The 19,388-nt window shown below is 52.6% G+C and overlaps 1 protein-coding gene across 1 annotated transcript in view; it reads right to left on the bottom strand.

The window, feature by feature from the left end:
- PLEKHG4B (pleckstrin homology and RhoGEF domain containing G4B) overlaps window positions 1–18,819 on the bottom strand; it is an 81,174-nt gene extending 62,355 nt beyond the window's left edge. The window contains 1 exon segment of the mRNA XM_047731344.1: window positions 18,708–18,819. Coding sequence (XP_047587300.1) covers window positions 18,708–18,746 — 39 coding nt within the window. The 5' untranslated portion in view covers window positions 18,747–18,819.
- Window positions 18,820–19,388: the final 569 nt, after the last annotated feature.

Below are 19,388 nucleotides of genomic sequence, written 5' to 3'. Positions count from 1 at the left end.
TTTAAAGGGACAGCGGTTACATCTGAGACTCCTCTGAACAGCTCAGGGTACAGATAATTTTCTAAAGAGACTGAAAACAAGACAGCGAATCCCCCGGGGCTGAGGTGGGTAAGGCCTCCAGCCATCCGTCCTGCGGGTGCTGCGCTGAGCCTCCCCGTGGGTGCTCCCGCGGCGCTGTCAGTGCGGTGAGGCGTTGGTCAGACCCGGCTCTGGAGCTCCCACGCCCACGAGGGCTTCCCCACGTCGGTCTGCTCCCCTCCCTCCATACGCCTGGGTCTGCCCACCAGACAGAGCCGCTCACTCATCAGGAATGATCTAAATACCGATTTTGTCTAGAAAGTGCCACGGTGCTCTGGTGTGTAAAACTCAAATGCCACCCGAGCCAGCAGCGGACGTCCAGCCCCGGAGAAGAGCGGTGGTCTTGAGCCGGGGAGGGTCTGGAGCAAACACTTAGTCGTGACACAAGGGACCGGCAGACCTGAAAGGGCATGTCTTTAATGCCCGTTTCAGAGGAAGTGAAAAGCAAACTGTGGGTCCCCCCAGGGAGAGATGCCCTCCTGCTGCGCAGACACCCCCGTCCGGACGGACCCCTCCTCGGGACCCACACGAGGTCCTGATTCTCGCATCCAGCTTGGCCAGCGGCCTCCTGGCAGGTCTCCGAGCCTCCACCTCACCCGTTCGCCTTCTGAAAACTGCCCGGTGAGATCACTGGGATCTTCCCTGGCCCCTTCTCTGCCCTCCGATTCCTACTGTGACTGACGGAGGCTCCGACGCTTGGCCGGGCGCCCCCGCACCAGCTCCTACTCCCTGGGCTCTGTCCCCAGATCCCCGGCCGGGCACGAGACGTCCAAGGGGCGCTGTCTGCGCACCCAGGGGCCGCCTCCCAGGTCAGGGAAGGGAGGAAGCCTTGGGCAAGCCGGAGGGATGTGCTCACTAGCCTCTTCCACAGTGGTGTTCCCTTAGGCACCGTCTGCACAGCCCCTCCTGCCGGTCCCCTGCTTCTCCGGGCACTGTGCGGCCGGGCACCGCAGAGCAGAACCGTCACTCGGGGCTGCTGCCGCGCGAGCTCCCCGGCCACTCCGCACATGGTGCCGCGCTCGCTCTGGGAAAGAGGGTCCGGCGGACAAGCGGACGGTGCCCAGGGCCGGGCACGGCTTGAAGGGCCACCTCAGGCTCGGCGCTGCGGCAGATGCATGGTACAGGCCAACCGTTGCCACTTGCACAACTCGAACAGTTCGGTCTTTTGAAGAGACACAAATTACAAGAGGGGGAGGTGGATGTGTATGGCTCTGAGCGCGGAGAGGCAGAATTACCCCACTGCGACAAAATCAAGTTACCTGAATATATTCAATTCGGCTTAAGAGATAAGAGTATAGTGTATTTCAGAAAGATTTGCATAAGAAATGCTTAAAAAGAGAACATTATCTTGGTATCTTAAAGGGTAAAGTTTGATCATCTTGAACATTTACTCTCTGTAACATTTTCTTCCCTGACGTTTCCTGGGATGATTGTGTACGTGTTACAGCTTGTGCGTGTGAAGGAAAAGGTGTGCGCAGAGCAGGGTGTATGTGCGAGGGAAAGTATGCATGTGAGGGAAAGAGTGTGTGAGAGAGAAAGTGGGAGAGAAAGTGGGAGGGAAAGTGTGTGTGAGAGAGCAAGCGTGTGTGTGAGGGAAAGTGTGCATACGTGAGAAAGTGTATGTGAGGAAAAGTGCGTGTCAGGGAGAGCATGAGCCAGGGAAAGTATGAGTGTGACACAAAGTGTGTGTGAGAAAGTGTGTGTGAGGGAAAGGGTCGTGTGAAGAACAGTATGGATGTGAGGGAAAAAGGATGTTGAATGCCAGTGTGTGAAGACGTCGAAGGTGTGTGCTGGGGGCAGGTTGATGGTGAGCCAAGGGAAGTACTTTAAATTACTCAAAACCGTTCCTTGGCCTCTGGTTGCCCAGGAGGAGAAGGGAGTGGCCGCAGGGTGAGCGAGAACGTCCGTGGGGGCACCCCGGCCCGCTCTGCAGGGCCTGCTCTCCGGAAGGTGTGACGCGCACATCAGGACGCGCGGAGCTGAGAGGGAAGAGAGCAGACAAAGGCAGACGCCATCACTTCGTCAACGGTTGAGGCCTGAGTTCTTCTCCTCACGTGATTCAGGGCTCTCGCTTCAACCGAAGGCACTCACGCTCGGCTTGGGCTGACGTCGGAACCGGAACCCTCGCCTATCTGCTGGGCCCTGACTCTTCCCGTGGCTTGGCACGCGGTTCCCTGCAGACGTACCTCAGCGGACGGGAGACGCGGTCCCGTGCCGAGCACTAGTCCCCGCGCCGCTGAGCTGAGTCAGCGCGTCGCCCTTCGGCCAGCTGCAAGACTGGTGTCCCTCCTGGTGCCCACAGGAGCTGACCTGGCCTCCACGCAGGCCCTACCGGCAGCCCGCCCGGCCTCACACATGCTGGAGGTGAGAAGACAGAGGCTAGGGGTCCACAGGCCCTTCTGTGCCCATCCTGTGGGGGGCCGGCCTCAGGGACAAAGACAACCGAATGCTTGTTTCTAAAACACATCAGCTGGAAACGGCCTGCTCCTTCCTCCCAGGGGACAGGTGACATGTGACCCATCAGAGCAAGGGCGACTTCTAGTTTCAAGGAAGGAGAAGAGTAGCTGATGCCGACAAGGGAACAGCAGGGGCCCCGTCCTGGGCCCAGCAGACTGGAGGGGCTGGGCCACAGGAGGCCTGGCGAAGACTGACCATCAACGCTCACTCACATTTTCCCTCAAGTACAACATCCCAAAAGATGGTGGGAGGCAGAGCCACAGAATGGCTGGGGCGACTGCTGGCAGGGTGGGTGGGCCTGGATATCAGGGTCCTTCTACCCGCCTGGAAGGTGTGCAAGGTACTACCCTGCTTCCTGGGGGGCTCCCCAAGATGAGACCCTGTGAGATAGTGAGATCCCTGAGCAGGCCGTGCACAGACGGGACTCCGAGACCCTCGCCCCATCCTCGCTGCACAGCTGTGAGCTGGTGGCTGGCCCCCTCCTGTTCCAGCAGGGACGGAGACTGCGGGAACATCGAAGGCTTCAGCACAGCCATGCCAGAGACAGCCTCCCTGTGATTACTCCCAATGACCCAAGGGGCCCACGGCACAATCCTGTGGGTGACCCCTCTCCATCTGGGCCCCTGCACCCTGGGGACGGGGGGTCATGTGTCGGAGGACGAGACTGCAGAGTCCTGGGATGAGGCCTCAGTTGGGGTAGAAGACTGAGCAGCTGTGGTTAGATAGCACCGTCCTCTCTGCCCACCCCTGGCCAGACCGGGAGCTTCTCTGGGACCCAGTCACGCCATCTCATTTGGAAGACTGACGGGTCACTGATGCCGTTGCAGAGGACAAGGGCTCAGACATCACCCGGGAGGCAAAGCTCGGGTGGGTGGGTGGGGGCTGTGGTCCTCAAGACCCCTCATCTCGTCTAGGACCTCCTCTCATCCTGCAGCCCCAGGACCAGCTCCCAGCGATGCCCCAGACACGGCAGCCAGGGTGGGACCCCACAGAGGAGGGGACGCAGGGGTGCCCCCCACCCAGAATGTCAGGGTGGCCTTCATACTCACCACTGTGGCCTTTGCCATATTTTATAAACAAAAGTCAGGATGCACAATGGGCAGTGGGCACCCAGTGTGGGACACTGGAGCTGTTCCTATAGCCCCTCCAAACTGAGGCCCCGGGACAGGAAGGGCACACATGTCAGGCCTATCCCTGCCCCACTTTCCATCAATAGCTACTTTCTCAGCCTTGTGGGGGCGGGGTGTGAAACCCACGCTTCCCAGGAGGTTTGCTCTCAGCAGCGACCTGGTTACAGCCACTCAGTCCCTGTTAATCGGGGCCTCCTTCCTGCAGGTGCCGATGGCTATCTCCCGTTTCCTGTGTGCACAGACCCAGGAACCACCTTTCAATCAGAGAAATCCCATCCAGAAAGCCTAAGCCTCTGCTGAGCCACTATGCCCGCCAGCCTGCGCCCAGCCTGTCTCACCTGGTCTGCACGTACCTCCATACGGTCAGCACCTCCAGCTAACCTCTGCCTGGCCCCGCGGGGGACCCTGGCCAGCCCCTGTGGGCTGTTCCTGGGCCCAGGTGGCTACTTCCGCCCCCAGAGGGCTGGGGCTTCTCTCCTGGACCAGCGCTCCCCAGGCTCTGAGCCCTGGGCCGTTGCAGCTCACCTCACACTGTCCACAGACACTCCTTGGCCTTCCTGTCCCCAGCAAGCCTTCTTTCAGCTCAGAACTGCTCACTTGGCACATCGCTGCCCTCTGTGGTGTGTCACCAGCACTGGGGTCTGCCTCTGGCCTGTGCACCATGTGATCCGCCCGAGTGCACTCATGGACTCGAGTTACACCACGGAATGTGTACAGGATCTTCAGAAGAGAGAGGCAGGAAAACATCTGGGCTCTAAAATCATGCTTCATTTATGGGGAAAAGGTCCCCGTGAGGAACATCTGTTCTCCACGACACTGGGCAGAGGAAACACCAGCCTGCTTCCCAGTCGGGTACTGAGTTGGTGTAAAACAGAGTAACTCTTGCATGGGGCTGCTCTCACGGAGTCCTGTCCTCCCTGAGCGGGAGGGCACATCCCCGTGCGTTGGCCTCAGGCCACGTGACAAAGAAATATGGTGGCAGTGGCAGAGACGGGTTCTGACGGAGGCTCTGCGAGCCAGCATGTGCTCCAACCCACGACCTTTCCCTCTGGCCCAAGTTGGGGAGCGCCCCGCACCCCCACCGAGAGGCTGTTCCACAAGCCTGGACCCACAGTAAAACGGACAGGATGACCATGATGGGCACGTGGCACGAGCGGGTCATTACTGTGCTGACCACTGAGAACTGAGACGGGGGGGGCCGCTGGTTATGCGGCATGACCTGCACATCCTGACTGACACACGGACCCAGGTCGGCACACGGACCCAGGGTTACCCCGACTCAGGGTCCTTGCCCCCCAAGCCCGCCCACGGCAGCCACAGCACACACTCTGGGGCATGGGTTACTGCCTCTCTCCAGGCTCCCCGGACAGACAGCCTGTAACGTGCTTGGAGGGTCGGAGCTGCCTGCAGACCGCTGTGCCCCCCGAGCAGGAGCCCGTTCTCCGAGGCCTCCCGGGGAGACCCAGCCCCACAGGCGCGGATGGAGCGGAAACCTGGGGCTCGGTCTCTGTGGCTGCAGGGTGGGACGTGCGTGTGCTGTATCTTAACGTCCGCCGCCTCTCCGGTCTGTTGCAAACACAACCCTGAAAACAGTTTCTTTGAAGTTACACACAAGGTACCCACGAACCGTGAAATGCACCGTTCCCCGACTTCTGTTCTGAAGCTCTCGTTCGTGTCCCAGGGCTTGCGGGCGCGAGCGCTCGCGGCAGTGGAAATCCCTGAACGGAGCTGCGCACCGGGCACGGCCACTGTCTCTGCAGGCGGCGCGCTGGGACGGCTCCGCTGGAGCTTGGTGCTCAGAGGCGCGCTGGGGTTGCTGCCAGGACAGCCTCCCTCGACTTAGGAGGGGACTGAGGCTGCCGTGCCACCTTCCCTCCCCCTCGGACGCCCACCAGAAGCCAGACCTTCCGGGCAGCTTACGCTCCACCAACGTCCTTTCACAACTGATTCTGTGCTCTTCCTGCCCGTCCCGGCTTCCCAGGCTAACGTGGCGTGTGCCAGAACGGGCTGACAGGGAGTCGGCAGGTGCCGGCGGTGAAAGGCTGCTCTGAAGGAAGAACCCAGAGCCTCCCTCCCGAGGAGCCCCCGGCAGGGGCGGCTGCTGTGGCCAAGTGGGCAGGCCCAGGCCTCCTGCTCCTCGGGCCTCACGCGGGAGGGGCTCTCAGGGGCTGTGAGGACGGAGGGCAGGGACGCCAGGAGGGGACCCGGCCCACGGCAAGCGCGTGTCCACAGGGCCTGTGGGGCTCTTCCCTCCTGCGGGAACGCGCCCACCTCAGAAGCTCCGGTCCCTTTGTCCGCACGATCCGTCTTCGCTCCCGGCAGGATCTCATTCTCCCACTTTATTCCTGTTGCGAGGCACCTGATTTTCTATCGAGGGCCTCACCTGAAACAATCGCAAGAAAGCCAATCCTGTGTGGTGAACAACGTGTGAAAACATAACTTCTCCGGTGTTTCTCAACCCAATCCTCCCAGAGCTGCAGAGACAACGCGGACATCAAGGTGCCTTCCTCTCGACAGGAGGAGACCGAGTTTGCCTCAGGACCAGGGCCGTCGTGGCCCCCGGTGGCTGGGGCTGAACGCGGGCCGGGCCGTTTCTCAGCAGGCCCCGGACGTCGCTGCCTGTCATGTGCCCCTGAGACCACAACAGCCACAGTGGTGGTGACTGCGGTCACAGTGGTGGTGACGGAGATGGCACCGCACGGTCTACGCTGCGTGTGCATGCGTGACCCCCGTAACTTGCACAAACCCCCAGCCCGTGCGCTCGCGTCACCAGCCGTTCTGTCCAATCTGTGGGGGTCTGAGCTCAGAAGCGGCCTAGAGCTGATGGGGTTTTATCTTCTGGTGACTCTCCCTCTACCAGACACACTCAGGATCTTCCACCGGGTGCTCCTGGGAAAAGCTGCCTCTTCAGCTTCAAAGCACCAAGAGGGAACACCCTGGATTTCACCTGGCGGTGTGGGGGCATCCTGGTGTCACCCCAGCTCCTCTGTCCCTCCTGGTCTCCACGCAGTACCAGGCGTCCACAAACCATGACCCCAGTGGTCGGAGAAAAACACAGAAGAGGAGCCCTCGGTCAGATATGTGGAATTTAATGAAATTCACGTTTCAGTGCCATAAATAAAGTTTCACTGGACCACAACCACCCCTGTTCTCTGTGTTGCCTGTGGCAGCTTTGGTGCCACAAAGGCAGAGCTCAGTATCGACTGAGACCGGACGGTCCTTCAAAGCCTCTAGGCCTACTGTCTGCTGACCCCTCCCTCGAGGAAGGAAGCCCTGCAAAGCAGCTGAGGGGTGTGAGGGTGGGCCGAAGGCAGTCCCCTTCCCTGCGTGCTGTCCCCGAGACGCACAGACCCCGGCCCTGGCACAGCGATGTTTCTGGGTGAAGGCTCCGCTGACACCAGCATTTTCTGATTCAACACTCAGGCTCCAGCTAACTGCCCGCGGTTTTGTTCAAGAACAGCTTTATTCCATGTGTGCTTTGGGGCCTGCAGTCAAAGCCTGTGATGGAGGGTGGCCCCCAGCGTCTCTGTGTCGGGGGCCTGGGGAGAGGTTATGAACGTCTCCTCGTGGTTAAGTGCTTGGAACATGTAAAAGCAATCATTTCTAGTTCTTGTTATACTTTTCTGCATTTAATAGCCTAACACACAACCACGGACCCCTAACTTGAGCGGTGCAAGTCTGGGAAGGCACATTTTGTACCAGCCTCTGTTAGGTGGCGGTGGGGGTGCACGGGAGGCTGAGCGCAGGGCCTTCAGGTTTGCAGGAGCTCTGGTTGGGACGGCTCTGAAGGGACACTGATGCGGCTGTGCTGGAGTGCAGGAAGGCAGTTTGGTCAAGCACGATTTAAGGTATTTTAGGGGAAAATGCAAACTCTGTGTACATGGTAAGAACAAAAAAAGAGTTATTCTAACGAGATAGCTGTGACAAATATGCTTGGAATGCCTAATCGTGCTTTTCACGGTCTCCAACCTCAGAAAGTCCCGGCTGAGCTGGTCCACAAAGCACAGTGGCCCTAGGCACAGGCAGGCTAGCGTGTACAACTCTACATGATGTGAGCAGGTCCCTGTGGTTTCCAGCGTGGGCCCAAGAGAGTGGCCGAGAAAGGTGCATTAGACAAGACACTAGAGGATCTTGGGTCTGAGGAGGAGGCTGGAGCCCACACCACACTCAGATAGGCCCAGCAGGTGGCTCACCGACTCCTGGGAATCCAGATGAAGGGAGCCCTTGGAGCACAAAGCACAAATGCAGAAAGAGGGAAGGAGGTGCTGGCATGCACTGGGAACCCACTGACAAGCGCCATGATGCCCCGTGGTAAAGGCCCAGCTCAGTGCACAGGCACCTGGACCAGGCAAAGCTGTAAAAAGTGGTCTGGTGCTCCGTGGGCCCTGCTGCACTCCACAGGGCAGTGGCTCACTGTGTCAGCATACCCACACAGTCTGGCTCGAAAGTCTCCCCAGTGGGAATCAGAGCACCCTGTCTACGAATATCCTCCATTCACAGTGGAGACCTAACCCTGTTGTCTAAAATACGGTTTCCAGGAGGCAGTGATGCCCACGTTTGGCTGGTGATCCTGTCCAGGACTTCCCAGACAATGGAGTTTTCACCTGTGGTCCTGGCATTACCTCTCTTTTCTCCCTCAAAGTGTTCCAATTGGACAATATGATAGGGCCAGCCAGTGGTGCTGATGAATCGATCCCTTGTTTCTGCTGTCTCCTCCCTCCTCGTCTGTGCTCCTTCTTGTTAGAAGCTGCACACAGAGGCACCCACTGTCCTTCCACACCAAGCACCAAAAAGCACTCACCGAGAACCTACTGTGTTCTAGGCACTGTGACGGGTAAAAAGATTGGTGTCCTGGCTGCCAGCCCTGCACAGGCTGTAAGACAAGAAAAACGTAATGCTGAGGGGGAATGGCATTACAGGAGGGGAAGACAGCACCTCTTGGGTGCTTAAGTATACAGCCAGCAAGGACAGTGTGATGGACGCTGACAGACGGGCTCTAGCCTTGGCACCACGGGAGCACCATTCGTGGGTGAACCTCACACAGACCTTCTACTGACTGTTCTCTGGCCTGCTACATTCTGAGGTCATAAAAATTAGCTTTAAATTTCTGATTTCCTACTAATTTGTATTTTTGCCTTTGATACAAACTGTTTTCTTTCATTTCAAAACTTAGGTTCTTAAAATGTATTCTTACACAGTATAAGGACGCTTAAAAGCAGAGTTATAAAACTCATTCTAAAACCTCAAAAAAATCCTAGGAAACCAAATCTCATGGCAGTATTCAAAGGGTAATTCACCATGACCAAGCGGAATTCATCGCAGGAATGCAAGGGTGGTTCAACAATTAATCATTATACAACATCGTACTAATAAAACAAAGGAAAAGGCCCATGATTATCTCAAATGATACAGAAAAAACACTTGACAATACGCTTTCATGATCAAAACATCCAGAAAACGGGGAATCGAGAGGACCTTTCTCAACATGATCAAACACACTTATAAAAATCCACAGCTAAACTCATATGCAATGATGAAAGACTAAAAACTTTTCCCTTATGATCAAAATCAAGGCAAGGATACCCCCTTCCCCACTGCTATAGGACACTGTCCTGGAAGTTCTAGCCAGAGCAGTTAGGCAAGAAAAAGAAATTAAAGGAATGCAAATTAGGAATAAAGAAGTAAAGTGATCTCTATTTATCAATGAAAAAGCTACCTAGAGCTAATAAACGGGTTCAGCCAAGTTGCAGGGTACAAGAGCAACAGATAAAAATCAGTTGCGTTTCTGTATCTTAGCAATGAGCAATCCCAAAAGGAAACGAATAGTAACATAATTAAAAATAACATAATAGCATTCAAAAGAAATAAAGTACCTTGGATACATTGTTTTCATTTCATTTTATTATTATTTTTCTTCACGATGTGTGTTCTTCAGTTCCTAGTCCCTACTTCTCTCACCTCTGCCCCCACCTCCCCTCTGGTAACCATCACTTCGTTCTCTCCAGTTGAGTGTCTTCGTTTGCTCTTTTTTTCCTTTGCTCATTTGTTTTGTTCCTTAAATTCCACATGAGTGAGATCACCTGGTTTTTGTCTTTCTCTGACTGACTTATTTCACTTAGCATCATTCTCTCTAGCTCCCTCCATGTCATTGCAAATGGCAGGACTGCATTCTTTTCTACGGCCGAATACTACTCCACACAGATACCACCTCTTCTTTAGCCATTCCTCAGTGGATGGACGCATGGGCTGCTCCCACGATCTGGCAACTGTCAATGATGGGGCAACAAACACTGGGGTGCACGTATCCCTTTGAATCAATGTTTTCATTTTGGGGAGGTAAATACCAAATACTGCACTTACTGGATTGTAGGGTAGCTCTATTTTTATTTCATTTTTTAAAAATTTTTAAAAGATTTAATTCGTTTTTTTTTTTTTTTTTTCAACAGAGAGAGACACAGTGAGAGAGGGAATACAGGCAAGGGTGTGGGAGAGGGAAAAGCAGGCGTCCCGCCCAGCAGACAGCTTGAATGTGGGGCCCTATCCCAGGACCCTGGGATCATGACCTGAGCCAAAGGCAGACGTTTAATGACTGAGCCACCCAGGTGCCCCAGGTTAGTTCTGTTTTTGATTTTTTGAGGAACCTCCATACGGTTTTCCACAGTGGCCACACCAGTTTGCATTCCTACCAATAGTGCAAGAGGGTTCCTCTTTCTCTGCATCCTTGCCAACACTTGTTGTTTCTTGCGTTATTGATTTTAGCCATTCCAACAAGCGTGAGGTGGCATCTCCCTGTGGTTTTGATCTGCATTTCCCTGATGATGAGTGATACTGAGCATCTTCTCATGTGTCTGCTGGCCGTCTGGAGGTCTTCTTCAGAGAAATATCTGTTCATGTCTTCAGCCCACTGTCATCAGAGTACTTGTTTTTTTGTTTTGTTTTGTTTTTGGGTGTTGTTGTATAAGTTCTTTCTATATTTTGGATACTAATCCTTATTGGATATAACATTTGCAAGTATCTTCTTCCATTCAGTTGCTTGCCTTTCAGTTTTGCTATTTCCTTCTCTGTGCAGAAACTTCTTATTTTGAGGTAATTCCAATAGTTTATTTTTGGTTCTGTTTCCCTTGCCTCAGGAGACAGATCTAGAATAATGTTGTTAAGGCCAACGTCAGAGACATTATTGCCCATGCTCTCTTCTAGGACTTCTATGGTTTCAGGTCTCACATGTAGACTTTAATCCATTTTGAGTTTCTGTTTGTGTGTGGTGACAGAAGGTGGTGCTGTTGATTCTTCTGCATGCTGCCATCCAGTTCTCCCAAAGCCAGTTGTTGAAGAAACTGTCTTTTTTCCATTGTGTATTCATTCCTCCTTTGTTGAAGATTAGTTGACCATATAATTGTGGGCTTATCTCTGGGTTTTCTGTTCCTTCCACTGACCTATGTGTCTGTTTTTATGCCAGTACTATTCAGCTTTAATTATTACAGCTTTGTAATATAGCTTGAAATCCAGAATTGTGATATCTCCAGATTTGTTTTTCATTTTTCAACATTGCCTTGGCTATTCAGGGTCTTTGTGGTTCCATACAAATTTAGGGCTGTTTGTTCTAGTTCTGTGAAAAATGCTGTTCATATTTTGATAGGGATTGCATTCAATCTGTAGATTGTTTTGGATAGTACAGACATTGCACGGTATTTGTTTTTCTGATCCATGAGCATAGGATGTCTTTCCATTTTTTTCTGTTGTCTTCAATTCCTTTCATCCGTGTTTTATAGTTTTCAGAGTACAGGTCTTTTACCTCCTTGGTTAACTTTATTCCTAGGTATTTTATTAATTTTGGTGCAATTTAAATGGAATTGTTTTCTTAATTTCGCTTTTTGCTGCTTCAGTATTAGTGTATAGAAATGCAACAGATTTCTGTACCTTGCTTTCGTGTCCTGTGACTTTACTGAATTCATTTATCAGTTATAGTCATTTTTTGGTGGAGTCTTTAGAGTTTCTATATATAATATCAAGTGAGCAAATAATGAGAGTTTTTCATACTCCTTACCAATTTGGAAGCCTTTTATTTCTTTATGTTCTCTGAGTGCTGTGGCTAAGACTTACAGTACTATGTTGAATAACAGTGGTTGAGTGTTAGGATACATTTAACCAAGGGAGTGAAAGACTTGAACAGTGAAAACTACAAAACAGTGCTGGGAGAAATTAGACACGTAAATAAATGGAAAAATATCTCAGGTTTACAGATTGGAAGACCTAATATTAAAAAGATGTCAATGCTATTCTAAAACCATCTACAAATTCAGTGCAATCTCTTCCATGGCCTCCCCGCACCCCGAAATGGAAAAGACAATCCTCATATGAAATTGCAGTGGGCCCTGAACAGCCAAAGCAATCTGGAACAAGAACAAAGTTGGAGGGCTCAAACTCCCTGATTTCAAAACCCATGACAAAGCTACAGTAATCAAAACAGTGCGATTCTGGTAGAAAGACAGACATACAGACCAACAGAAAAGGACTGAAGATCTGGAAATAAACCTACACAACTACAGCCAATTGGCTTCCAACCCAGGTTCCAAGACTAGTCAATAAGGAAAAAATGATTTCTTCAACAAATGGTGTTGGAAAAAGTGGATATCCCCATACAAAAAAATAAAGTTTGCTCCCTATCTCACACCATACACAAAAATTAACTACAATGGATCAATGAGCTAAAGCACTAAAATAATAAAACTCCTAGTAGAAAACAAAGTTAAATCTTCATGAGCTTGCAGATGGCAGTGTTTTCTTAGATATGAGCTTAGATATGAGCATGAGCAACATAAGAAAAAAATATATGTTTGACCTCATTAAAAATAAAAATTTTGTGCATCAAAGGACATTATAAAGAAAGTAAAAGGACAACCAACAGATGGAACAAAATATTTGCAAATCATATATCTAATATCCAGAATATATAAAGAACTCTTAAAAACACTTCAATGAGGGGCGCCTGGGTGGCTCAGTGGGTTAAGCCTCTGCCTTCAGCTCAGGTCATGATCCCAGGGTCCTGGGATCGAGTCCCACATCGGGCTCTCTGCTCATCAGGGAGCCTGCTTCACCCCCCCACCTCTGCCTACTTGTGATCTCTGTTTGTCAAATAAATAAAAAAATCTTAAAAAAAAAAAACAACCACATCAACAAAAAGATAAACAGCCCAATTTAAAAATGGGCAAAGAACTTGAATAGACCTTTTTTCTTCAACAAATATGTAAAAGATTCTCAACATCAGTAGTCATTAGGGAAATACAAACAAAATCTACAATGAAATATCACTTCATACTCATTAGGATGACCACAATAATTTTAAAAAAGAAAAGAACAACTGTTGGTAGGTTGTGGAAAAACTGGAACCCTCACACATGACTGGTGCGAGTGTGAAATGGTTCAGCTACTGTAGAAAACAGTTTGGTGGTTCATCAAAACGTTAAACACAGAAGTAGCACATGAACCTGAAACTCTACTCCTAGGCATATACTCAAAGAAGTGAAAATACCGTTTGCAAAAAACTCTGTAAACACATGCTTATAACAGCACTATTTGCAAAAGCCAAGATGGAAACCGCATAAATGTCCATCAACAGAGAAAAGGACACACAAATTGTGGTATATCCATCCACAGGAATAATATTTGGCCTTAAAAAGGAAATTTCTGACACACACTTCAACGTAAAATCCTGAGGACTTTATGATAAGTTAAATAACCCAATTACAAAAAGACAAATATGGTTTGATTCTAACTGCATGAGGTCCTCAGCATAGTCCCAACTACAGGCGGGGTGGGGGGAATGTAAAATGACAGAAGTTAGGGGCTGGGGGTTGGGGGCATTGGGAGTCACTGTCCAATAGTTGACAGAGTTTCAGAGACACAGGACGGAAGGCATTGTGAGGGCAGATGGCTTGTACGTGTAAACTGTATGCTGTTTCTATTTCAGCACAATAAAGGTGACATACTGCACAGTTCCACTTCTATGCAGTCTTCGGAGCCCACAAATCCCCCGAGACAGCGGACTCGTGGATCCAGGGGCTGGGAAGGGGGAACAGGGAGACACCGGGACATGCATGTGGGGTTTACTTTGGGGTACAGAGATGTTCTGGAACTAGGCAGAGGTAGTGCTTGTACAACATTGGGAAATGCCATTGCATTGTTTGCTCTGAAGCTGTTTACTGATTGTGGATTTCACCTCAAATATTATTTTAAAAAATTAGTTCTAGGGGTGCCTGGGCGGCTCAGATGGTTGAGCGTCCGACTTTTGGTTTCAGCTTTGGTCATGGTCTCGGGGTTGTGGGATAGAGCTGAGCCCCGTGTCCGGCTCCGTGGCCCAGGTGGAGTCTGCTGGAAATTCTCTCCCTCTGTCCCTCCCTCTGCTTGTGCTCTTGTGTTCTTTCTCTCTCCAAAAAAGAGAATAAATCTTAAAAGTTAGTTCCAGAACTTTTCAGAAACTGTGCTAGTATCTGATTTCCTCATTCGTTCCTGTTGTCCTAACCCTACCAACTCTTCCATGTGCTTTCCTACTTAAACATTGTGCTTTGAGAGGAGGTTATATTCTGCCCACATCACTGGTCACTGAGATCCTCTGGGTCGGGGTCTCAGGAGGTCACAGTCTTTAGACACACAAGTATCAGTTTGAGAACTAAATGCTCACTCTGTTACCCAGTGTGGTGGTGCAGGCTGGCTGAATCCCAATGACATTTTCTTTCGTCTCTGAATAATCCATAAGGAAAGCTATGGGATCCTTGAACTCAAGTTGAGTTCATGGCCTATTGATTTGGCATAAAAACCATTTCTTTAAGAAAATCCACAGGGAGTGCCTGGGTGGCTCAGTGGGTTAGGCCTCTGCCTTCAGCTCAGGTCATGATCTCAGGGTTCTGGGATCGAGGCCCGCATCGGGCTCTCTGCTCCGCGGGGAGCCTGCTTCCCTCTCTCTCTGTTCCTGCCTCTTTGCCTACTTGTGATCTCTGTCTGTCAAATAAATAAATCTTTAAAAAGAAATAAAAGAAATTCCACAATTGTACTGTTAAAACAGTACGTATTATAATTGTAATTCCTCTTCCCGGTGATGTCTTTGAGTGCCAAAATACCCTGAAGATAACTTTATTGGATGTTTTTCCTTAAACGATTAGAAAAAAAAACTAAAACTCAATCCTTTTTATCTCTTACTTGTAGGAAAATCTTTCTTCCTGTCATTGAATCACAGAATGATAGCTAACATTTATTGAGCACTTAGTATATACCAGAACTTTTTTTTTAAGACTTTATTTACTTGAGAGAGAGCAAGCGTACGAGTGGGGATAGGGGTGTGGGGGGGGGGCAGAGGCAGAGGGAGAAGCAGACTCCCTGTTGAGCAGGGAGCCTGATGTGGGGCTCGATCCCAGGACCCTGAGATCATGACCTGAGCCGAAGGCAGACGCTTCAGTGACTGAGCCACACAGGTGCCCATACTAGACACTGTTTTAAGAACATCATATACTATTATCATCCCCACCCTAAAGATGGCATGGTGGAGGAGCTCGTCTGCCCACTCACTCAGTGGGGAAACCAGGGTTGGAGCCCGGGCTGCGCAGCACGCCTCCCAACCACTGAGCCCTCAGCCATGGTACCCGCACTGCCCTATGTCTCATCCTGGCAAGGGAAAGAGCCGAAGGGATCCCAGAGTCATTCTATGCCCTCCACTCTGCAGGCAAAGTGCACGGCCTGGGTCAGAGCTGTCCACCAAACCATGATTCCTCCACTTGACAGCAAAGGGGCGGGCCTTCCTTCTGCCTGTCCTTTCCATTCATTGACAATTAATTCAGGCGTTGCTTCTCTTCTGCTCTGTGTACCATTGTCCCCACCCCAAAGCACACACACACAGCACATTCACCACCTCACACAGGGTCTTATCAAACTTCCCTCTACAAGCCGTTTCAGACCTGCTTGGATGCTTTCCTTAGAAAAACAAGGTTCCCAGACTCAGCTGTAATCCAGCTGCTCCCTTCTGAGGATGTCGTTTTTATCTTGAAAGTCACAGGTGGTGATGTTAGCTTGGGTCAGGCGGGAAGCAGTACACAGGCATCCCACAGGGCACGCACTACGTCTGTGAGGCCCACAGAAGGTTGGGCTGGGCAGGGGAATAAAGTGGGCTTTAGAAGAGGAGGAGGGTGATCAGCACGTGACAAGTACTTGTCAAGCACCTACTTTGTGCAATGCAGTATGATAAGCACCAGAGCACCAGGGAGAAAAAAGCAAAACCATTACTGTCTGAGGAGACAGTCCACAAAGACCAGCACAAGACGAGGTCAGCTCAGACTCACAGAAGCCCTCTGAAGGTGAGGCCAAGCAGGAAAGGGGATTGGGTGGGGGTGGGTGTGTGTGGCTGTGGAGCGGGTACAGACAGATGACCGGGGGAGCTTTCTGAGGGCGATGCCTAACAGGGTTGGGGGTCTCTGGGTCTGCAAGCCGCAGACAGGTGATATTTCTTTGGGGGACATGCACATACTTGCTACCTTGCTGACCTGAACAACTTAAAATTAATTCATGTCCCAAACTGCTGTAGGTATTAAATTTAATCCCTGTCTCAGGTCTTAGAAATGTCACATAAGAGAAATCTGCCATAAAGTATCTTTTGCAGAATCTGATTTTCTCCATACTGGGGAAAATTCTGTAAGGTCAGACAGTCTCTGAGAGCTGAGGACTTGGGCCCAGGCTTGAACTGGGTGCCTAGAAACATCTGGAAGAGCACCCCAGTTCTTGGGGACAGAAGAAGCCTTCAATTTGGGAATGATGGGAATTACCTCTCAAGAAGCAAACTACACTTCATCTTTAAAGTGAACCCAGATGGTGCTCTGAGGTGGGTGGGCCATCATTACCCCCGACCTAACCCTGGTGAGGAACAGACTGGAGCTCAGAGAGGCGGAACTACAAACCCAAAGGGCGACAGCTACAGAGGGTGGGTGTGGGTGCCACATCCGATCTCCAAGATCCCAGGCCCGTTCTCCAGGCACCAGGTCAGGGTCCGGAGCCCCTTCCCCCGCTGCAGGGTAGATGGCAATGGCAGGACGCCTTCTGCTTCAGGACCACAGGTTCTCAGATACGCTAGGATCCACATGTGTAGGACAGGGCTTGCCCCTGCTCAGCCCACCTGTCTGTCCCCCACCTCCATCACCCCAGCCTCCTCCACTTCATTCCCTACCCCCTCAGAAGTGTGCTGGGCTCTTCAGTTGGTCCAACCCTCTCCCCGGGTTCACTTTCTCTGCTGGTTGATCAGGGAGCGCATCTGCCAAGTCGTGGGCCCTGACAGGGCTGGAGGGACAGAGGAGGGGAGGAAGCCCAGAGCCCATGGGGCAGGAGGGCACATCCTGAACAGGGGCGCACTGCTTCAGGGCACAAGTGTGTGGAGAGGAAACCACTGCTTCAGGGCTGCCTCTTGGCTGCACAATGGGTAAAGAGTAGGTTTTCAGTTCAAACACAGAGAGAGGGTACATCAGCTCTGTTTGGAAGGAGGGAGGTGGTGGCGTGTGAAACTGGCTTAAATTATTCTCATCAAAAATGCTGAGATCTGGGATTTGGGGGTTTCCTGTGTTTGGTTGGACGATACAACCAGTGAACACACATCTCAGAGAGCCTCAGGACAAATTCGGGCCGGCTTTATTTCCTAGTCTGGCATTTTTGGGCTGCTCCACAAGGAATACAGTACTCCTGGGAGACCACCCAGGGATGCTACAGACACACAGGCCCACGTTCTGCAGAGGCCATTTCAGACCAGGCCTGCCTGACGGGGATAAAACGGGGAGGCCTGTCCCGCTTGTCACAGGTCAGCAGGGACCCAGGCCCAACCGCCCACTGGGAAGCTCAGGGCTGTCCTCTCCAGGCCCACCTGGACCGCCCACTTGTCCCCCAAAGCACAGTGAGATGAAAACGTGGTGCTGCTTCAGAATCAGGACTGGGATTGCTACCTGGGTGTCAGACGCCCAGCACGGTCAATGCAGACACGATTCTGCCAGGAATGGAAACCTGGTGCTGCTGTTTAACGTCTCAGAACCGAGTGCGCTTTCCCTGAGAGCAAAGAGTGATGCGTTCAGATCCTCCTCACTCGGAAAAAATGTGAATCTGAAGCGGGTTCAGGGAAAGGGAAGCCACCTCAGGAGGGCCCCTGGAAATCTCTCCTGACCTGCCAAGCCCAGCCTCCTCTGAGCACCCACGGCCCTGCCTAAAGGTCCGCTAGTGTCAGGAGCAGATTCCTAAGCTACTCATTATGCAGAGTTTCAGCTACATTTAACTTAATTTTTTAATTATATGTTTTAATTTTTAATTAGACACCTGAAAGTACCAGCTACACTTTTTAAGTAAAGCGCTGTCGGTAACAGGAGTGGAGTGTAATTATCGCACCGAACCGTCCTGTAATCCAGCTTCCCGGGGAGAGCGGGGGCAAACCCGGCGCTGGCGCATTCCGCACGCAGGGACACAAAGCCGCGTCTGCCCCCCTGGGCCTGGCCCCCTGTTCCACACCGGGAAGGGCGGTCTCGCTTTCCCGGGCGACGCTCCCTGTTGAAATCAACCGATTCCAACATAAAAGTCCATCTTTGTGGAGAACCGCGAGTACAAGCTCTTTGTCTTCGGAGCGCCGGGGGTGACGGGGTTCGTCCTCCCGCTTCCCAGCTAATGAGTAAACCAGAGAACCGGGCGAAGCCTCCACAAGTGCTTGAGTCCCGCACTCCGCCCCCTTCACTCCCTTCCGACCCCAGCAACGCAATCCGTCTGGAAACCCCATTTTCTCCGGAGGACTCCCGAAGTGGAGGCCAGAGTTTGCTAAACGGTCTCTAAGCGCCTGGAAAGCCAAGCTCCTCCCGCCGTGCGGCGGCGGCCCCTCCGGTGCCCCTCCCGGTCCCCACCCGCCGGACCCCACCTCGGTGCCCCCCCACCCCAGTCCCCACCCGCCGGACCCCACCTCGGTGCCCCCCCACCCCGGTCCCCACCCGCCGGACCCCACCTCGGTGCCCCCCACCCCGGTCCCCACCCGCCGGACCCTACCTCGGTGCCGGAGACTTTGTCCGCTGCGCTGCGAGCCATGGTGGCGCCGCCTTTGTCCGACCTTGGAGGAAAACTTTCCCATAAAGGCCACTGTCCCGCGCGCCCCCGCTCCCGGCGCCCGCCTGCCCCGCCCTACCCCAGGCGCGAACGGGGACCCGCGGGCGGCCCGGGACCCTCCCCGGAGGGGCGGACCTCCCGCCCGGGAAAACGCCCCTCCTCCGCGGAGGGCCCCTCCCCCCGCAGAGCGCTCCCGGCCGGGCAGACCCCCTCCCCGCGGGGCAGACCCCCTCCACTGGGCGGGGGGAGGAGGGTCTGGGAAGACTGCGGGGAGGGGGCGCCGCTCTCACCTCCCGCAGGCGCACCCAGCGCGCAGGTGCCCTCACCTGGGCGGTCATGGGGGCGGGGGCGCAGGGCTCCTCCCTCCGAAGCGAGGCCTGGTGGTGGCGCGGCGTTTGCTTTTACTTTTGTTCTCAGGAAGCCTGGGGGACCTGGGATTGTATTCTCAGACCAGTGGCTGGGGCGCTGCGTCGGATTTCCGCCAGTGTAGACCCATCAGACCCTGATTTCTGTTCCGGAAGACCATCAGCCACTGGTTTCCCCCAGTGTGAACAGACTGGTATCTGGTTTACACTGGCGTAGCCGAACTCGCTTTCTCTTCCGTCCAAGTGAGCACATTGGCTG

The sequence above is a fragment of the Lutra lutra genome, chromosome 5, assembly GCF_902655055.1.
Source record: "Lutra lutra chromosome 5, mLutLut1.2, whole genome shotgun sequence".
In the NCBI taxonomy this organism is placed as follows: domain Eukaryota; kingdom Metazoa; phylum Chordata; class Mammalia; order Carnivora; family Mustelidae; genus Lutra; species Lutra lutra.
Note: the sequence above shows the minus strand (reverse complement) of the source record. Positions and strands in the feature narration are given on the sequence as shown.